Raw genomic sequence first — 16,288 nt, 5'->3', positions numbered from 1 at the left:
CTGTGAGAGGGTGTGTGCGTGGGTGTGAGTTTGGGGGCGTACGTGTGTGTGTCTGAGACAGAGCTTAATGTATCAGAGAGGGTCTGCGTGTGTATGTGAATTTGTAGGGTGTCTGTGTGTGAGAGTGTATAGTGTAGTAGGGTCACCTGTGGTATGATATGAACCCAAGGTCCCGATTGAGACCATCCCTAGAGGGCACTACCGTATCGCTGGAGTATCGAAGCTGAAAGTGGTTTGAATCAGGAAGTGCTGAGAGTGAACATGGCTTCCAGACAGCAGCTCCTGAGTTTCACCGAAGAGACAATTTGTCCCATTTGTCTGGATTTCTTCACCGATCCGGTAATCCTGGATTGTGGACACAACTTCTGTCGCTCCTGTATCACCCAGAGTTGGGAAAAGAAGGAGATAAACTCCTGCCCGGAATGTAGAGAGGGGTTTCAAGGAAGAAACCTCAGGGTAAATCGGGCCTTAGCGAATCTGGCAGAGAAAGCTCGAAATTTAAAGCTGGATCCGAAAGATGAGAAAAGTAAACGTCACTGTGAGGATCATCAGGAAGAACTGAAGCTGTTTTGTGAAACTGACAAGAAATTGATCTGTCTGATTTGTCGAGATTCGCGGGAACACAGAGAGCACCGCTTCACCCCGGTTAAAGAAGCTGTTGAACATTATAGGGTAAAGAGAGAGTGAGTTATTTCAACACATTTCCGTGCTTTGATACTTCCTTTCGGTATTTTTTTTTCTCTTTCAATTCCAGGATCAGCTGAAATCTTCCTTAGATTCTCTCACAGAGAAGAAATCGGCGGTTCTACAAACGGAACTGACTCAGAAACGGAAGATTTCCGAAGTGAGGGTGAGCTCTCCCTGTGCTGATTCTCTGGGATCTGGGTTAGTTTTGTTCCCTTTATCGCGGGACATTAATGAGGTTCCACATTTCATTTGGTAGGAACAGGCGAGCAGTCTGCAGACCCACATCACATCCGAGTTCACTAAAATGCACCAGATTCTCACTGAGAAAGAGCAGCGTTTACTCAGAGATCTCAGGGAAGAAGAGGAGAGGATTGTAGAACGAATGACGAAAAATCTTGGAGAAATTCAGGAGAATTTAAATTCTGTTGAAGAGAATCTCTTAAAGTTGCAGAGACATATGGAGGAAAAAGATGAGCAGACATTTCTGAAGGTGAGGGAATATATTTTTGGGTCAGTTCAGTCAGCAACAATGTAACTCGCGCTAACGACCAAATTAACTGTATTTACTGCAGAAATAGAATCAGAGGTAATCTGAATTTTTGCATGTCCCTGGATAGTTCTGCTATTGTCAGGGGACTAACCATTCTGACACTGTCTGCAGAATCTGAGGAACACCAGCAACATTTGGGAATGATTTATCCTGATTCTAATATTTGTTTTGTCATTATATTTATCTTTCCAAATTTAATGTCCTGTTGGAGCTCACATTGTAATCCAGTTCGACTACATGTGGTATGTGTCTCTGTGTAGATCCTTGAGGGCAGTAATATCTGGATTATTCCCAATCCCAAGTGCTAGTGAGAATAGTAATAGGGTTGAAACTTTATTGCTGGAACAGCACAGCAGGTCAGGCAGCATCCAGGGAACAGGAGATTCGACGTTTCGGGCACAGGCCCTTCTTCAGGAATGGCTCATTCCTGAAGAAGGGCCTGTGCCCGAAACGTCGAATCTCCTGTTCCCTGGATGCTGCCTGACCTGCTGTGCTGTTCCAGCAATAAAGTTTCAACTTTGATCTCCAGCATCTGCAGACCTCACTTTCTCCTCAATAGTAATAGGGGGCTAGGGCAGGTGAGTGCACAGCAAGGGAGCTGCTGTAAGGGGCAAGGATTCATATTTTTGGATCATTGGGACCTCTTTTGTGGTAGTAGTGACCTGTATAAGAAGAGCAGTTGCAGCTGAATTGGAAGGGAGGCAATATCCTGGCATGGAGATTTGCTTGTGCTACTTGAGAGGCTTTAAATGAGTAAGGTGGGGTCAGGTTGGGAATGAAAGATAGTGAGAAAAGAGATAAGTCTGCAGCTGGTACAGAAGAGAAGGGGAGCAAATTAACTAGCCGTGGCAGGTAAGGGCACAGCAGAGAATGAGGTAAGACTGATAAATTAAACTGCATTTATTTCACACCAAGAGGCCTAACAGGGAGGGCAGATGAACTGAGGGCATTGTTGGGAATGTGGGACTGGGATATCATAGCTATTACAGAAATGTGGCTCATGGAGAGGCAGGACTGGCAGCTTAATGTTAACCAGTATAGATGCTGTAGAATGAATGGAAAGGAGGCAAGAGGAAAGGGAGGGTAGCATTTTTACAAAAGGATAATGTTACAGTTGAACTTAAGAGGATATTCCTGACAATATATCCAGTGAAGTTATTTGGGTGGAATTGAGGAATAAGAAAGGGATGATCACTTTATGGCAGTTGAGCTGTCAACCTCTAGTAGTCAGCTGGAAATTGAGAAGCAAATTTGTATGGAGATCAGAGTTTTCTGTCAGAATCATAGTGTGATAATGGTAAGTGATTTAACTTTTCAAACATAGATCAGAACTGCGATAGTATTATTGGATCAGATGGAGAGGAATTTGTAAAATGTGTACAAGAAAGATTTCTTGTTCAGTATGTGGATGCATCTCCTACAGAAGGAGCAAAATGTGACCTTTTCTTGGGCATAGGGCAGGGCAAGTGTCTGAGGTGTCAGTGGAGTAGCATTTTGGGCAAGTGAATTTAATTGTATTGGTATTAGTTTAAAACAGTGATGGAAAAGGAGAGATTGGATCTAAAAGTTAAAGTTTTAAATTGGAGGAAGACCAATTTTGATGGTCTGAGGCAAGAACTTTCCAAAGTTGATTGGTGGTGGGTATTTACAGATAAAGGAACTTTTTGAAAATGGGAAGCCTTCAAAATGAGATAATGAGAGTTCAGAAACAGTATTTTCCTATTCTGGTGAAAAGCAAGGCTGGTAGGTCTAGGGAATGCTGGATCACTAGAGAAGTTGAGGTTCTGGTCAAGAAAAAGAAGGAAACAAGCAGACATTGAGTAAATCCCTACAGCAATAGGAATATACTTATGAGGGAAATCAGGAGGGCACAAAAAGGACATGTGCTAGCTTTGGCAAATAGCATGTGGAGAAGTAAAAGGATTTCTATAAATATATTAAGGACAAAAGGGTAACTACAGAGAGAAAAATGCCCCTTAAAGATCAGCAAGTCCACCGATGTGTGGAACCACAGAAGCTGGATGAGATTACCAAATGAGTATTTGGCTTTGATGTTTGCTGTGCAGAAGGATGTGGAAGCTGGAGAACGTGGGGAAATAAATAGCAATATCTTGAAAAGCCCCAATTCAGAGAGGTGGATAAATCCGTGGGACCAGGTCAGGTGTACCCTAGAACTTTGTAGGTAGTGAGGGACTGATCACTGGCCCCCTTGCTGACTTATCTGTATCATTGATAGCCACAGATGAGGTCATAGTCATAGAGATTCATAGACATAGAGTCATACAGCACAGAAACATGCCCTTCTGTCCAACTTGTCCATGCTGACCAAGTTTCCGAAACCAAACTAGTTACACATGTCTGCGATTGGCCCATGTCCATCTAAATCTTTCCTAATCATATACCTGTCCAAAGTGGCTCTATTTTGGTATTCAACAATAAATGATATTCCTTTCCAGTCGGGTTTCCTGAATTATTACATCTTCCATATTTTTATACTCCTTGTGCTTAGCTCCATTATCTTCCTTTTCTTCCACTGATGCCCTTTGTCTGCTGTCTGCCCCATCATAGCCTCTCTGAGAAAGATGGAAATTCAAGCTAGCAGTAATGAGACAGGCCAAAGCTGAGGTACGTTGCCAAATTAATTGTTCCTTTCGAATGCTGAAGCGTTGTTCTGTTGCAATCTTAATGAATATATGGGAAATGCGGTAATTGTCCTCAGCACTAGCCCTCAGGCAGTTTCTCCCTTTCTCCAAAAGCGCTTCACTGATCAATCTTCAATGCTCAAATAAAGCTAGCTCCACTGACAGCTGTAACATGAAAGGATGCTGGGAGCTGTCAGAAAAATATTTGGGGTCTCATAAGACTGGAGCTTGGCCAGTGTAGTGCTACAAAGTGAGGGAACTGTAGACTGGTGAGCCTGACATCAGTGGAGAGGGACAGGGTGTTTGAAAAGGCAAGGACAGATTGAGGATAAACATTCCTGATGAAAAGCTTATGCTGAAACGTTGACTCTCCTGCTCCTTGGATGCTGCCTGACCTGTTGTGCTTTTTGAGGGCCACACTTATTGACTCCAATCTCCCGCATCTGCAGTCTTCACTTTCTTCTAGTCGCCGATTAAGGGTAGTTAACATGGCTTTGTGCATGGGAAATCATGTCTCATTAACTTAAAGAAGTTAGTGTTGAAGTTTATGAAGAAGTGATGAAGAGGATTGATGAGGGCAGAGAGATGGAAGTGATGTAAATGGACTTCAGTAAAGTGGTCGACAAGGTTCTGCATGATACACTGGCTAACAGGGTTAGATCACATGGGATACGAGGAGAACTAGCCAATTGAGTACAAAATTGGCTCAAAAGTAGGAGACCAAAGGTGGAGGGCTGCTTTTCTGGCTGGAGGCCTGTGAAGGGCAATGTGCCACAAGGATCGGTGCTGGGTACACTGCTTTATGTCATCTATATAAATGATTTGGATGTGAGCATAGGAGGTATCAAAGGTAGGTTTGCAGATAACGCCAACATTGATGGTGCAGTGGGCAGTGAAGAAGGATATGTCAAAGAACAGTCGGATTTTGATGAAGGAATGGCAGATGGAGTTTAATCTAGATAAATGTGAGATGCTACATTTTTGTAGGGCAAATTAGGGCAGGATTTATATGCTTAATGGTAAGGTCCTGGGGAGGGTTTCTGAACAAAGAGACCTTGGAGTGCAGGTTCATAGTTCATTGAAAGTTAAATCACAGATAGATAAGATAGTGAAGAAGGTGTTTGGTATGCTGTCCTGTATTCATTGATGCATTGAATATAGGAGTTGGACAGTCTTGTGGCTCTACAGAACATTGTTTAGACCAGTGTTGGAACAGTGCATTTAATTCTGGTCTGTCTGCAACAGGAAAGATTTTGTTAAACTTGAAAGCGTTCAGAAAAGTTTGACAAGGATTTTGCCAGGGTGGTGGGTTTGAGCTGCTGGGTGAGGCTGCATAGGCTGGGGCTGTTTTCTCTAGAGCAATGGAGGCTAAGGGTGATCTTAGAAGTTTATTTAAAAAATGAGTGACACGAGTCGGGTGAATAGCCAAGTGTAGGAGAGTCTGAAATGACAGAGCATAGATTTAAGGAGAGATGGGAAAGATTTAAAGGGGAACTTAGAAGCAACCTTTTCAAGCAGAGCATGGTGTTTGTGTAGAATGAGCTGTCAGAGGAAGTGATGGAGGCTGGAACAATAACTAAATTTCAAGGCATCTGGCTGGGTATCCAAATAGGAGGGGTTTAGAGGGAAATGGGCCAAATGCTGGCAAGTGTGACTGGATTAAGATACCTGGTTGGTATGGACGAGTGAGACCAAAGGGTCTGTTTCCATGCTGTACAACTCTATGACTCTATGACATACCTTCATTGAAAGGGGCATTGAGTATCAGGATAGATAAGTTATGCTGCTTTATAGAACTTTAGTTAGGCCACAATTGGAATATTTCATATCGTTCTGTTCATCACACTAATAAAAGGACGTGAATATTTTGAAAATGGTACAAGAAAGGTTTACCAGATATGGGGGATTTTAGTTATGAAAAAAGATTGGAAACACTGGGTTTGTTTTCACTGGAACACTGGAGGTTGAGGGGTGACCTGGTAGAAATTTATAAGATTGGCATGGATAGAGTGGAATGTATTCAGCTTTTTAGCAGGGTGGAGGGGTTAATTACTCAGGGACACAGGTTCAAGGTATGAGTGGGGATGTTTAAAAGAGGTGGGTGAAGTAAGTTTTTCACATAAAGGGTGGTGAGTGTCTGGAACACGTTACAAGAGGAGGTGGTGGAAGCAGACACAACAGCAGCATTCAAGAAACAGCTGGATGAATATACTGAATAGGAAGGGAATTGAGGGACACAGATACTGTAAGTGAAGACAATTTTAATATGAAAGGGCCAAATGTGTTGGTGCAGGCTTGGAGAGCCAAAGGGCCTGTTCCTGTACTACATTATTCTTTGGGAGCACCAAAACAAAATTCTGCTCCTGTTGATTTTTAAGAGGAAATTTTCTATCTAAGACTTCATTCTGGCAGCAGGAACTCAAGCTTCCAGCTCCAGCAACCAGCAAAAACCTGCACAACTAACTGAAAGCAAAACCGAAATCCTCGGGACCTGCTTGATTCTCTTGTCTTACTAAAACACAGCCAGGCAGAACTCAAAGCTGTATATCAACTGCCTGTCTGAAGGAGAGATTTCAATACTATTGTGACAACATCCCTCTGCAAGAGAAACAGGACAGCACACATCTCTCAAAGGCACAATATCGTCACAGGGACTAATGTTGAGTTCCAGGGTATTTTGCTGCTCCTCAATCTTGTTTCCAAAATGTATTATTTTGCACTTTTATGTTGTGTCTGCTCATTTCAGCTGGGGAACTTGGGGATATAAGTAGTAATGTCTGTCTCCTTCTGAAATCTGTTACATAACTTTCACTCATTGTGTTTAATTTGTTTCAGGAGGAAGCTTGTTGGGATACAAGGTAGGACATGCTCTGTACTGAAACACAGCCTTGTACATTTATTTCTTGCTTGTTGCCACAGTATTCATTTTCTATTCTTCAGGCAGCCAAAACTTGACTGATTGATTAAGTGTGCTTACATAATAACATACTTCTTCATAATTTGATTATATATAATTAATGTACAATATTGTGTTTCATGGCAAGGTATAAGGTAAAGAAAATACAAACGTTCCATGATATGAATTGATCATTGTCTCACAGAGACCGCTTGTATTACTTTGCTTTTTCTACTGACTCAGAGAGCCACACGGTCCATATTTCCAGTAAATGGCATTCTTGCCCCTGCATGGGTCCTGGCCAACCAATCAAGTCATGTTTTTAAGGCAGGATGGCTTGCTTACACCATAATATAACCTCACTCTTTAACCCCAACAACCACAGCAACAAAATTGTGTGTTTATTGAGAGACTTTATAGTAATACAAGGTCTCAAGCATTAAAAAGGAGTGTTAGAAAGCATTCAGGTAAATATTGATAGTTGTGACCGAGCTCATTTAAAGGATTGTCTTAAATAAACAAAGAGAAGTGGAGAAACTGTGCAAGGGAATTCTGGATTTGCATGTCTCAACAGTCAAGGGCACTGCCGTAGGTAGTGCAGCAACTCACATTAGGAAGGACCAAGAAGCAAGAATAGAGGAACACAGGAATCCATGAGACTTTGTTTTTACAAACACAGTAATTAATTAGATATGAAGGTTTTGGATCGTTTCAACCATTGCCTTTATTCTATAAACCTTTTTTTTTAATAACAGCTCATAGATAGGCTGAATGTATATCGTTTCCTGCTGTATGTTTTGTTTTGGTAACTGAAAAGTGGTACCAATTCAGGCCGATGATTAATGTAGGTTTTTGTGCATCTTAAAGGAGAGAAAATAGAGTTAGAGACACAGATGGGCAGCACCATGGCTGAGTGGTTAGCACTACTGCCTCAAAGCACCAGGGACCTGGGTTTGATTCCCACCTTGGGCGACAGTCTGTGCGGAGTTTGCACATTTTCCCCATGTCAGTGTACGTTTCCGCCCACAGTCCAATGACGTGCAGGTTAGGTGAATTGAATATGCTAAATTACCCATAGTGTTATGTGCATTAGCCAGGGGTAAATATATGAAAGGGGAATAGGTCTGGTTGAGTTACTTTTTGGAGGGTCAGTGTGGACTTGTTGGTTCAAATGGCCTGTTTCCATACTGTAGGGAATCTAATCTAATCTAGATGTTTAGTGTGAAATTCTAAAGCTTGAGGGAAAGCACTTATAATAACTTTCCTGATTATGAATTCAGTTGCATATAGACCAAAGGGACTCCAAGGCCCTAGAATAGTTCAAGCTCATCTAACAATAATAATCCCCACCAAATGGGGAGTGACTAAAATCAGAGATGTCCAAGACAGTGGAAAACAAAAGAAAGCAGGATTAAAGATGGTTGTCAAAACCACTTATTACAGAGTTGGACATTTGGCTTTTGAATGGTTCCATCCTTCTTGCTTTGTTCCACAAGCTCTGACTACGATATGGCAAATAAATGTTTAGCATCTCCTAGTGTGTGTATTATGTTGATAACTAATCTGGGTATTCCTTCTTGACACAGGATTTTGATTTAAGAGTTATTTTTTGCTTAGTTACAGAATCAAGATTAACATGTCACTTTCTGCACGTTTGCTGTATGATACAAAATGCTGAATTTTTGACAATTTGATTGTTTAAATCATTCCAATAAATTCAAGTTGGTGACATCCTCTCTTTTAATGTTTACAGGATTAATGAGGAAAATCAGGCACTTTCAATAGCTGTTGGACCACTGTCAATTGGACTGTTCAATGGCCCTTTACAGTATACAGCGTTGAGAGAAATGTTTGACAACATTGACCCTGGTAAAGCTTTTACAATAACTTTCCTGATTATGAATTCAGTTCTGAATAGAACAGAGGTTTCGAGGCCCTAGATTAAATTGAGATCACCTCACAATAATAATTAATTCTCTCTGCAAACTCAGCATACTATTCTCCCTCCATTGCTCTCCTGAATTCTCTTCTTGCTCTCATTCTATCTGCCCCATGCTATCTCTTCTCTCAATCTCTCCCTCATTTCCTTCTCTTGTGTACTTGTTACCAACATGCCTCACCAGCTCTTTTCTCTCCTTCATTCTACCCTTTACCAATCCCTTCTATTTTTTTAATCCTCACTCATGATCTTTCTCTGAAACACAGTCCATACAATTGTCTTTATTTTGTTCTCTATGACAGTTCTATTATGTGTGCTGTAATTTAATTTTGTGTCTGGTATCTATAGGGTGAGACTCTCTCTCTCTCTCTCTCTCTCTCGCTCTCTCTCTCTCTCTCTCTCTCTCTCTCCCACATACATACTCACACAAAATCACACTCACTCACTCATTCACTCACACACTTTCACACTCACTCTCTCACACACACATGCTCTCGCTCGCTCACTTTCTCTCTCTATCTCATACACCACACACACATTCTCTCTCTCTCACACACACACACACACACAAACTCTCACTCACTCACACACTCAACTGTCACACACACATGCTCTCGCTCTCACTCGCTCACTCATGCACTCATTTACTCACTCTCTCTCTGACTCACACACCACACGCAAACTTTCTCTTTCTCTCTCACACACACGCACACTCACTCTCACACTCTCTCTCACACACACACACACACATCATACATTCACTCTCATGCACACTCATACACAGCCTCATGCACACACACATGCACACATTCTCAAACACACATACTCACACATGCACACTCTATCACTCTCACATGCTCTCTCACTCACTCACTCACACGCACACTCTCACGTTCACACATATACACACACTCACACTCACTCCCACGCACTCTCACACACACACTCTGTGTCTCTCTCTCTCTCTCACACACATGCAGACACATTCTCTCTCTGTCTGTCTCTCTCTCACTCACACTCTCTCTCTCACACTCACACACAAACGGATGCACATACCCTCACTCATGTGCGTACACACACACACACACACTCACACATGCACTCACACACACTTTCTCTCACACACCCCACACATACACACACACTCTCTCACACTCATACACACAGACATTCTCTCACTCTCTTTCTCACACACATGCACACACTCTCTCACTCAATCACACACTCACACACACGCTCACACACTCTTTCTCTCACACGCACACACTCTCTCTCACGTTCTCTCTAAACCACACTCTCACTCTCATGCTCTCTCACTCTCTCTCACACACACTCTCTCTCACACACACACACACACAGTCACTTGCTCTCACTCCCTCACTCTCACACACACACTCTCTCTCACACACGTACACAGTCACTTGCTCTCTGTCTCTCTCTCTCTCACTCCCTCACTCACACACACACTCTCATACTCACACATACACACACTCCCACTCTCTCTCACATTCTCTCTCAAACACACTCTCTCTCATGCTCTCACTCTCTCTCTCACACACACACACAACACTCACACACTCTCAGTCACTCAATCACACTCTCTCACACACTCTCTCTCTCACGCACACTCTCTGTCACACAGACACTTTCTCTCTCTCTCTCTCTCCCTGTCTCTCTCTCACACACACACACACACTCACTCACTCACTCACACACACATGCACTCAGACTCTTTCTCTCACTCACACACACACACGCACTCACACGCACATACCCTCACACACTCACACACACACACACTCACACACTCTCTCTCTCACTCACTCTTACACACACGCATGCACTCACATGCACATACCCTCACTCACTCACACACACATACACTCACACACTCTTTCTCTCTCACACACACACTCTCTCTCTAATACTCTCTTTCTCTGATGCTGTCTCACTCTCTCTCACACATACACAACACACACACTCTTTCTTGCTGACACACTCACTCACGCACATATGCACTCACAGACTCTTTCTCTCACTCTCATACTCACACACACTCTCTCTCTCTCACACACTTTCTCTGATGCTCTCTCACTCTCTCTCTCACACACACAACACTCACACACTCTCTCTCACTCAATCACACTCTCTCTCACACACACACGCTGTCACACAGACACACTTTCTCTTCCTCTCTCACACACACAGACATACTCTCTCACTCACTCTCTCACACACACACGCACTCACACACGCATTCACACGCACTCACACACACACATGCATTCACATGCACATACCCTTACTCACTCACTCACGCACGCACTCACACACTCTTTCTCTCACTCTCACACTCGCACACACACTCTCTCTCTCGCGTTCTTTCTCAAACACACTCTCTCTCATGCTCTCTCACTCTCTCTCACACACACAGACACTCTCTCTCTGTCTCTCACTCACTCACACACTCTCACACTCGCTCTCATGCACTCTCTCACACACACACTCTCTATCTCTTTCTCTCTCACACACAACACACACTCATTCTCTCACTCAATCACACTCTCACACACACACTCTCACACACTCTCTATCCCTCTCTCACACACACCCCCTCTCTCTCTGTCACACAGACACTCTCTCTCACACACACGCACTCACACGCATACCCTCACTCACGCACACACACATGCACTCACACACTCTCTCACGCACACCCTGACTCACACACACACGCGCACTCATACACTCTTTCTCTCTCTCACACACACACACACTCACACCCTCACTCACACGCACACACTCTCACAGACTGTTTCTCTCGCTCACAAACACACACACTCTCACATTCTCTCTCTCACACACTCTCTCTCTTGTGCTCTCTCAGTCTCTCTCTCTCTCACACACACTCTCACATCTCTCTCTCACACACACACACAGCGACTCTCTCACTCACTCACTCACACACACACTCTCTCACTCACACAGACACTCTCTCTCTCTCTGTCTCTCACTCACTCTCACACTCGCACACACTCTCACACACTCTCACACACACACATTCGCACTCAATCACACTTTCTCACCCACACACACTCTCTCTCACACACACTCTCTCTGTCACAGACACACTCTCTCTCTCACGCACACACACAGATTCTTTCTCTCTCTCACTCACTCTCTCTCACACACACAGGCACTTACATGCACATACCCTCACACTCTCACTCACACACGCACTCACACCCTCTTTCTCTCTCTCACACACATACACTCTCTCTCTCATGTTCTATCTCTCACACACTCTATCTCTCATGCTCCTTCACTCTCTCTCTCTCACATACTCACACTCACACACTTTTTCTCTCACACACCCCACAAATACACACAAACTCTCTCACACACACACACACTCACTCACACTCTACATACACCCTCACTCTCTCTCACTCACACACACACACACACACACACACACACACACACACACACACACACACACACACACACACACACACACACACACACACACACACACACACACACACACACACACACACACACACACACACCTCTCTGTCTCTTTCTTTTTCTCGTCTCTTTCTCTCTTTCACTCACTTACATATACTCACTCTCACACGTACACATGCTCACACACTTGGTCTCACACAATCATTCTCACACATACAAACACACATATAAACACACTCACACTCACACACTCACTCTCATTTACTCACTCTCATGCACACTTTCTCCTGCACTCTCACAGGCACTGTTTCACACACTCTCACACAGACACACTCATACACACACTCTCTTTCTCATTCTCTCGCCTTCTCTTTCTCCATCTGTCTCTGTCCACTTTAACTCACTCCCTTTGTCTCAAACTTTCTCTCCCTTCTTCATCACACCCCAGCCCCTCACCTTCATTTTCAGACCACTCTTCTTCCACTTACATTCTGCGTTGCCTCCCTCACACTCATGCTCTCTTTCTGTCTCCCTCTCTCTAACAATCTTATTTTAACTTTCCTCCAGTTCCAGCCTGTCTGACTCTGGATCCAAACACAGCACATCCCCGGCTCATCCTGTCTGAGGACCGGACCAGTGTGAGACTTGGAGACAAACGGCAACCGCTCCCTGACTCTTTGGAGAGGTTTGATCCCTGGCCCTGTGTCCTGGGATCAGAGGGATTCACATCAGGGAGACATTACTGGGAGGTGCAGGTAGAAAAGAAGACTCAATGGACTGTGGGAGTAGCTCGAGAGTCAATGGACAGGAAAGGGAGTATCGGACTGCAGCCTGAATCTACGTACTGGATTGTCGGGCTACTTCCTTCAAGTGAATATTTTGCCCTCAGCTCCAACTCGCTGCAGCCTCTATCACTGTGTATCAAACCCCAAATTATAGGTGTTTTCCTGGACTATGAGGGTGGACAGGTGTCATTTTACAATGCGGACACTATGTCCCATCTCCACACTTTCAGCTACCCTTTCACTGAGAGGGTCTTTCCCTTCTTCTGTCCAGGACTGGATGATGACGGAAAAAATATTGCACCACTGGCCATTTGCGGGATTAAAGGAGACTGACAGAGCCATTCCATAATTTCACCCCATCCCCCTGCCTCCTGCCAGCTGTAATCTGATGGGGTTTGGTCTCAGTCACAGGTGGAGAGAGAAGCCAGGTTAACATTCTGGGATTAAACCCTGTATCAGAACTGGGAACTGAAAGATCAGCAAGGAGCTGTGTAGGGCTGGGAGAAAGAAGGAGGGGGGAGAGAAGAAACAAAGAGAAGCTCAATTGGAGAGAGGGACTTACTTGGTAGAATGAGCTGTGAGCTGCAGGAACCTGGGGACCTTCCTGCCTATAATGTTGCTCCACAGGCGGGAGGTGGTGCTACATGATAGTGTTTGATCTGAATCAGATTGGACTCAGTGGAGTCTTTCCAGGAGGCACACTACATCATTTCACTGGAGAGTCAAAGGAGTATTTCCAGGGTGCTGTATGACACAGTTCCCTCTTTTTTTAATATAAATTACTAAGAGTTCATATTAGCTCTGCCTGAGATGTTGTAAATTTTTCACCCCACCCTATCGACTCTAATTCTCAGCCTTCTTTACTGTAATGTGGATTCCCAGGTTTTTGCTTTTTAGTAGTGGGTCTTTGATTTACTTTTAGAAGGAGATGAAAGCGGTGGGGAAGGTGTGGGCACCGGAGATCAGTTTCTGCTGTGACGCTTGGCTGCTTTAATTTTATCTCAGGTATTTATCAATAGTTATTCTCATGCTGAGCAGTTCCATAATTTTCTGTTTCGATTAGTCACTACTTGGTTTGTTTCTTATCATTCCAATACTGTTTTCAGATTGGCATCTAACTCTTGTCACATTACAATGTGGGTGGCATGGTGGCTGAATGGTTAGCACTGCTGCCGAACAGTGCCAGGCATATGGTTTCGACTACACCCTTGAGTGACTATCTGTGTGGAGTTTGTACATTCTCTAGCATGGATTTCCTCCAGGTGCTTCAGTTGTTCTCATGCCCAGTGATGTGCAGGTTAGGTGCATTGGCTCGGCCAAATTGTCCCATAGCATCCAGGGATTTGTCATTTGTAAAATGGGGTTTTGGTTGGATTGGCACAGATTTGATGGGCCTCTTTCTGCACTGCAGGGATTCAATGATTCTTGCATAAAATAAATATGACAAATAACACTGACAAACTGTTGACATGATTCAGAATGTTATGATCAAATAAAATTTGAGGAAAGGAAATTGTGTGTTTATGGAAGTTTATTTTACAATACTGTAAGAACCCATCTTAAGACTTATACATCCAAATGGTATGTGGCTACTATGAATAATAATTTGACAGTTTCTCCGTGCTTTATGTGATGAGTTGACTCTTCGAGCACATTTGCCATAGACAGATAGTGTTTAATAATGTAAAGTAGTGATGTTTGTGGAGTCATTGTTGTAAAAATCTCTGCTCTTCTGGTCTGTCTTAATAGGGAGATCACAGATAGCTGTAAAATAAGATTGTAATGGTAGGAGCTTTTAACTTCCCATGGACTGGAGCTGCCATAGTTGATCAGGGCTTGGATGTGGAGGAATTTGTTAACCGTGTTCAAGAAAGCTTTCTCAAATCAATATGGAGGTGGCCCAACTTGAGAAGGAGCAAAACTCAACCTCCTCTTGGGAAAGGCCCCGTTCAAGAAAAAGAAGAGGCATAAAGAGTCATACAGTGCAGAAAAGTCCCTTTGGCCCATCTGCTCTGCACCAACATAACTACCACTGAAGGCTTGCTAATCCCAATTTCCTGCAGTATTCCCATATTCTTGAATGTTGTGATATTTCAAGTACTCATCCAAATATTTTTCAAAGGTTGTAAGGTTTCTGGCCTCCACTACGTTCATCGACAGTGCTTTCCTACTGCTTTCTACAGTATACTCAGGGCAAAAGAATAATGAGGTAGAGCATCGGGATCATTGAAGATAAATGAAGGCAGCTTTAGATTAATGCGAGGTGCTGCATTTAAGGAATGCAAATCTTAGCAGGACTTATACACTTAATGGTAAAGTCCTAGAGAGTGTTGCTGAATAAAGAGACCTTGGAATGCAGGTTCATAGTTCCTTGAAAGTAGAGTCGCACGTAGATAGGATTGTGAAGATGGCGTTTGGTATGCTTTCCTGTATTGGTCAGAGCATTGAGTATAGGAATCGGGAGGTCATGTTGTGGCTGTACAGGACATTGGTTAGGCCATTTTTGGAATATTGCGTGCAATTCTGGTCTCCGCCCTTATCAGAAGAATGTTGTGAAATTTGAAAGGGTTCAGAAAAGATTGCAAGGATGTTGCAGGGTTGGAGGATTTGAGCTATAAGGACACACTCAATGGGCTGGGGCTGTTTTCCATAGAGCGTTGAAGGCTGAGGGGTGACCTCATAGAGGTTTATAAAATTTTGATGGGCATGGACAGAATAAGTAGATAAAGTTTTTTTTCCTGAAGTGGGAGAGTCCAGAACTAGAAGCCATAGGTTTAGGGTGAGAGGGGAAGATATAAAAGGGATCCAAAGGACAACTTTTTCACGCAGTGGGTGGGGCATGTATAGGATGAGCTGCCAGAGGAAGTGGTGGAGGATGGTATTATTGCAACATTTAAAAGGCATCTGGATGGATACATGAATAGGAAGGGTTTGGAGGGATATGGGCTAGATGCTGGAAAATGGGACGAGATTAAGTTGGGATATCTCGTCGGCATGGACGGGTTAGACTGAAGGGTCTGTTTCTGTGCTGTACATCTCTATGACTCGATGTGTGAAATCACAGGAGATGGATGAGATCCTAAATGAATATTTCACGTCAGTATTTACTGTGGCTAAAGACGTGGAAGCTAAGGACTCGGGGAAGTTAATATTGATGTCTTGAAAACAGTCCACATTACAGAAGAGGAGGTGTTGGAGTTCTTCAAAAGCATAAAGGTAGATGAACCCACAGACCTTGATCAGCTGTATCCAAGGCCATTGTGAAAAGCTAGGGAAGAAATTGCAGGGACCCTAGCAGACAACCAGTGCTGGAAGACT

The 16,288-nt window shown here is 43.5% G+C and overlaps 1 protein-coding gene across 1 annotated transcript; it reads left to right on the top strand.

Moving 5' to 3' along the window:
- The first annotated feature begins 261 nt into the window (after positions 1-261).
- LOC122541437 (zinc-binding protein A33-like) lies at positions 262-14,483 on the top strand. The gene is made up of 6 exons (XM_043678211.2): positions 262-672; positions 755-850; positions 944-1,177; positions 6,715-6,737; positions 8,529-8,644; positions 12,753-14,483. Exons 1-6 carry the CDS (start codon positions 262-264, stop codon positions 13,301-13,303), a joined length of 1,431 nt encoding a protein of 476 aa, XP_043534146.1. The 3' UTR covers positions 13,304-14,483.
- The last annotated feature ends 1,805 nt before the right edge of the window (positions 14,484-16,288 follow it).

Source organism: Chiloscyllium plagiosum, unplaced genomic scaffold, assembly GCF_037043375.1.
Source record: "Chiloscyllium plagiosum isolate Xiang-an unplaced genomic scaffold, Cpla_swu_hap1 HiC_scaffold_35, whole genome shotgun sequence".
Taxonomy (NCBI): Eukaryota; Metazoa; Chordata; class Chondrichthyes; order Orectolobiformes; family Hemiscylliidae; genus Chiloscyllium; species Chiloscyllium plagiosum.
Note: the sequence above shows the minus strand (reverse complement) of the source record. Positions and strands in the feature narration are given on the sequence as shown.

Coding starts and splice junctions, on each gene's coding strand:
- LOC122541437 (XM_043678211.2), top strand. CDS start 262: ATGGCTTCCAGACAGCAGCTCCTGAGTTTCACCGAAGAGACAATTTGT. Junction 673..754: donor AAGCTGTTGAACATTATAGG/GTAAAGAGAGAG, acceptor TTTCAATTCCAG/GATCAGCTGAAATCTTCCTT. Junction 6,738..8,528: donor GAAGCTTGTTGGGATACAAG/GTAGGACATGCT, acceptor TAATGTTTACAG/GATTAATGAGGAAAATCAGG.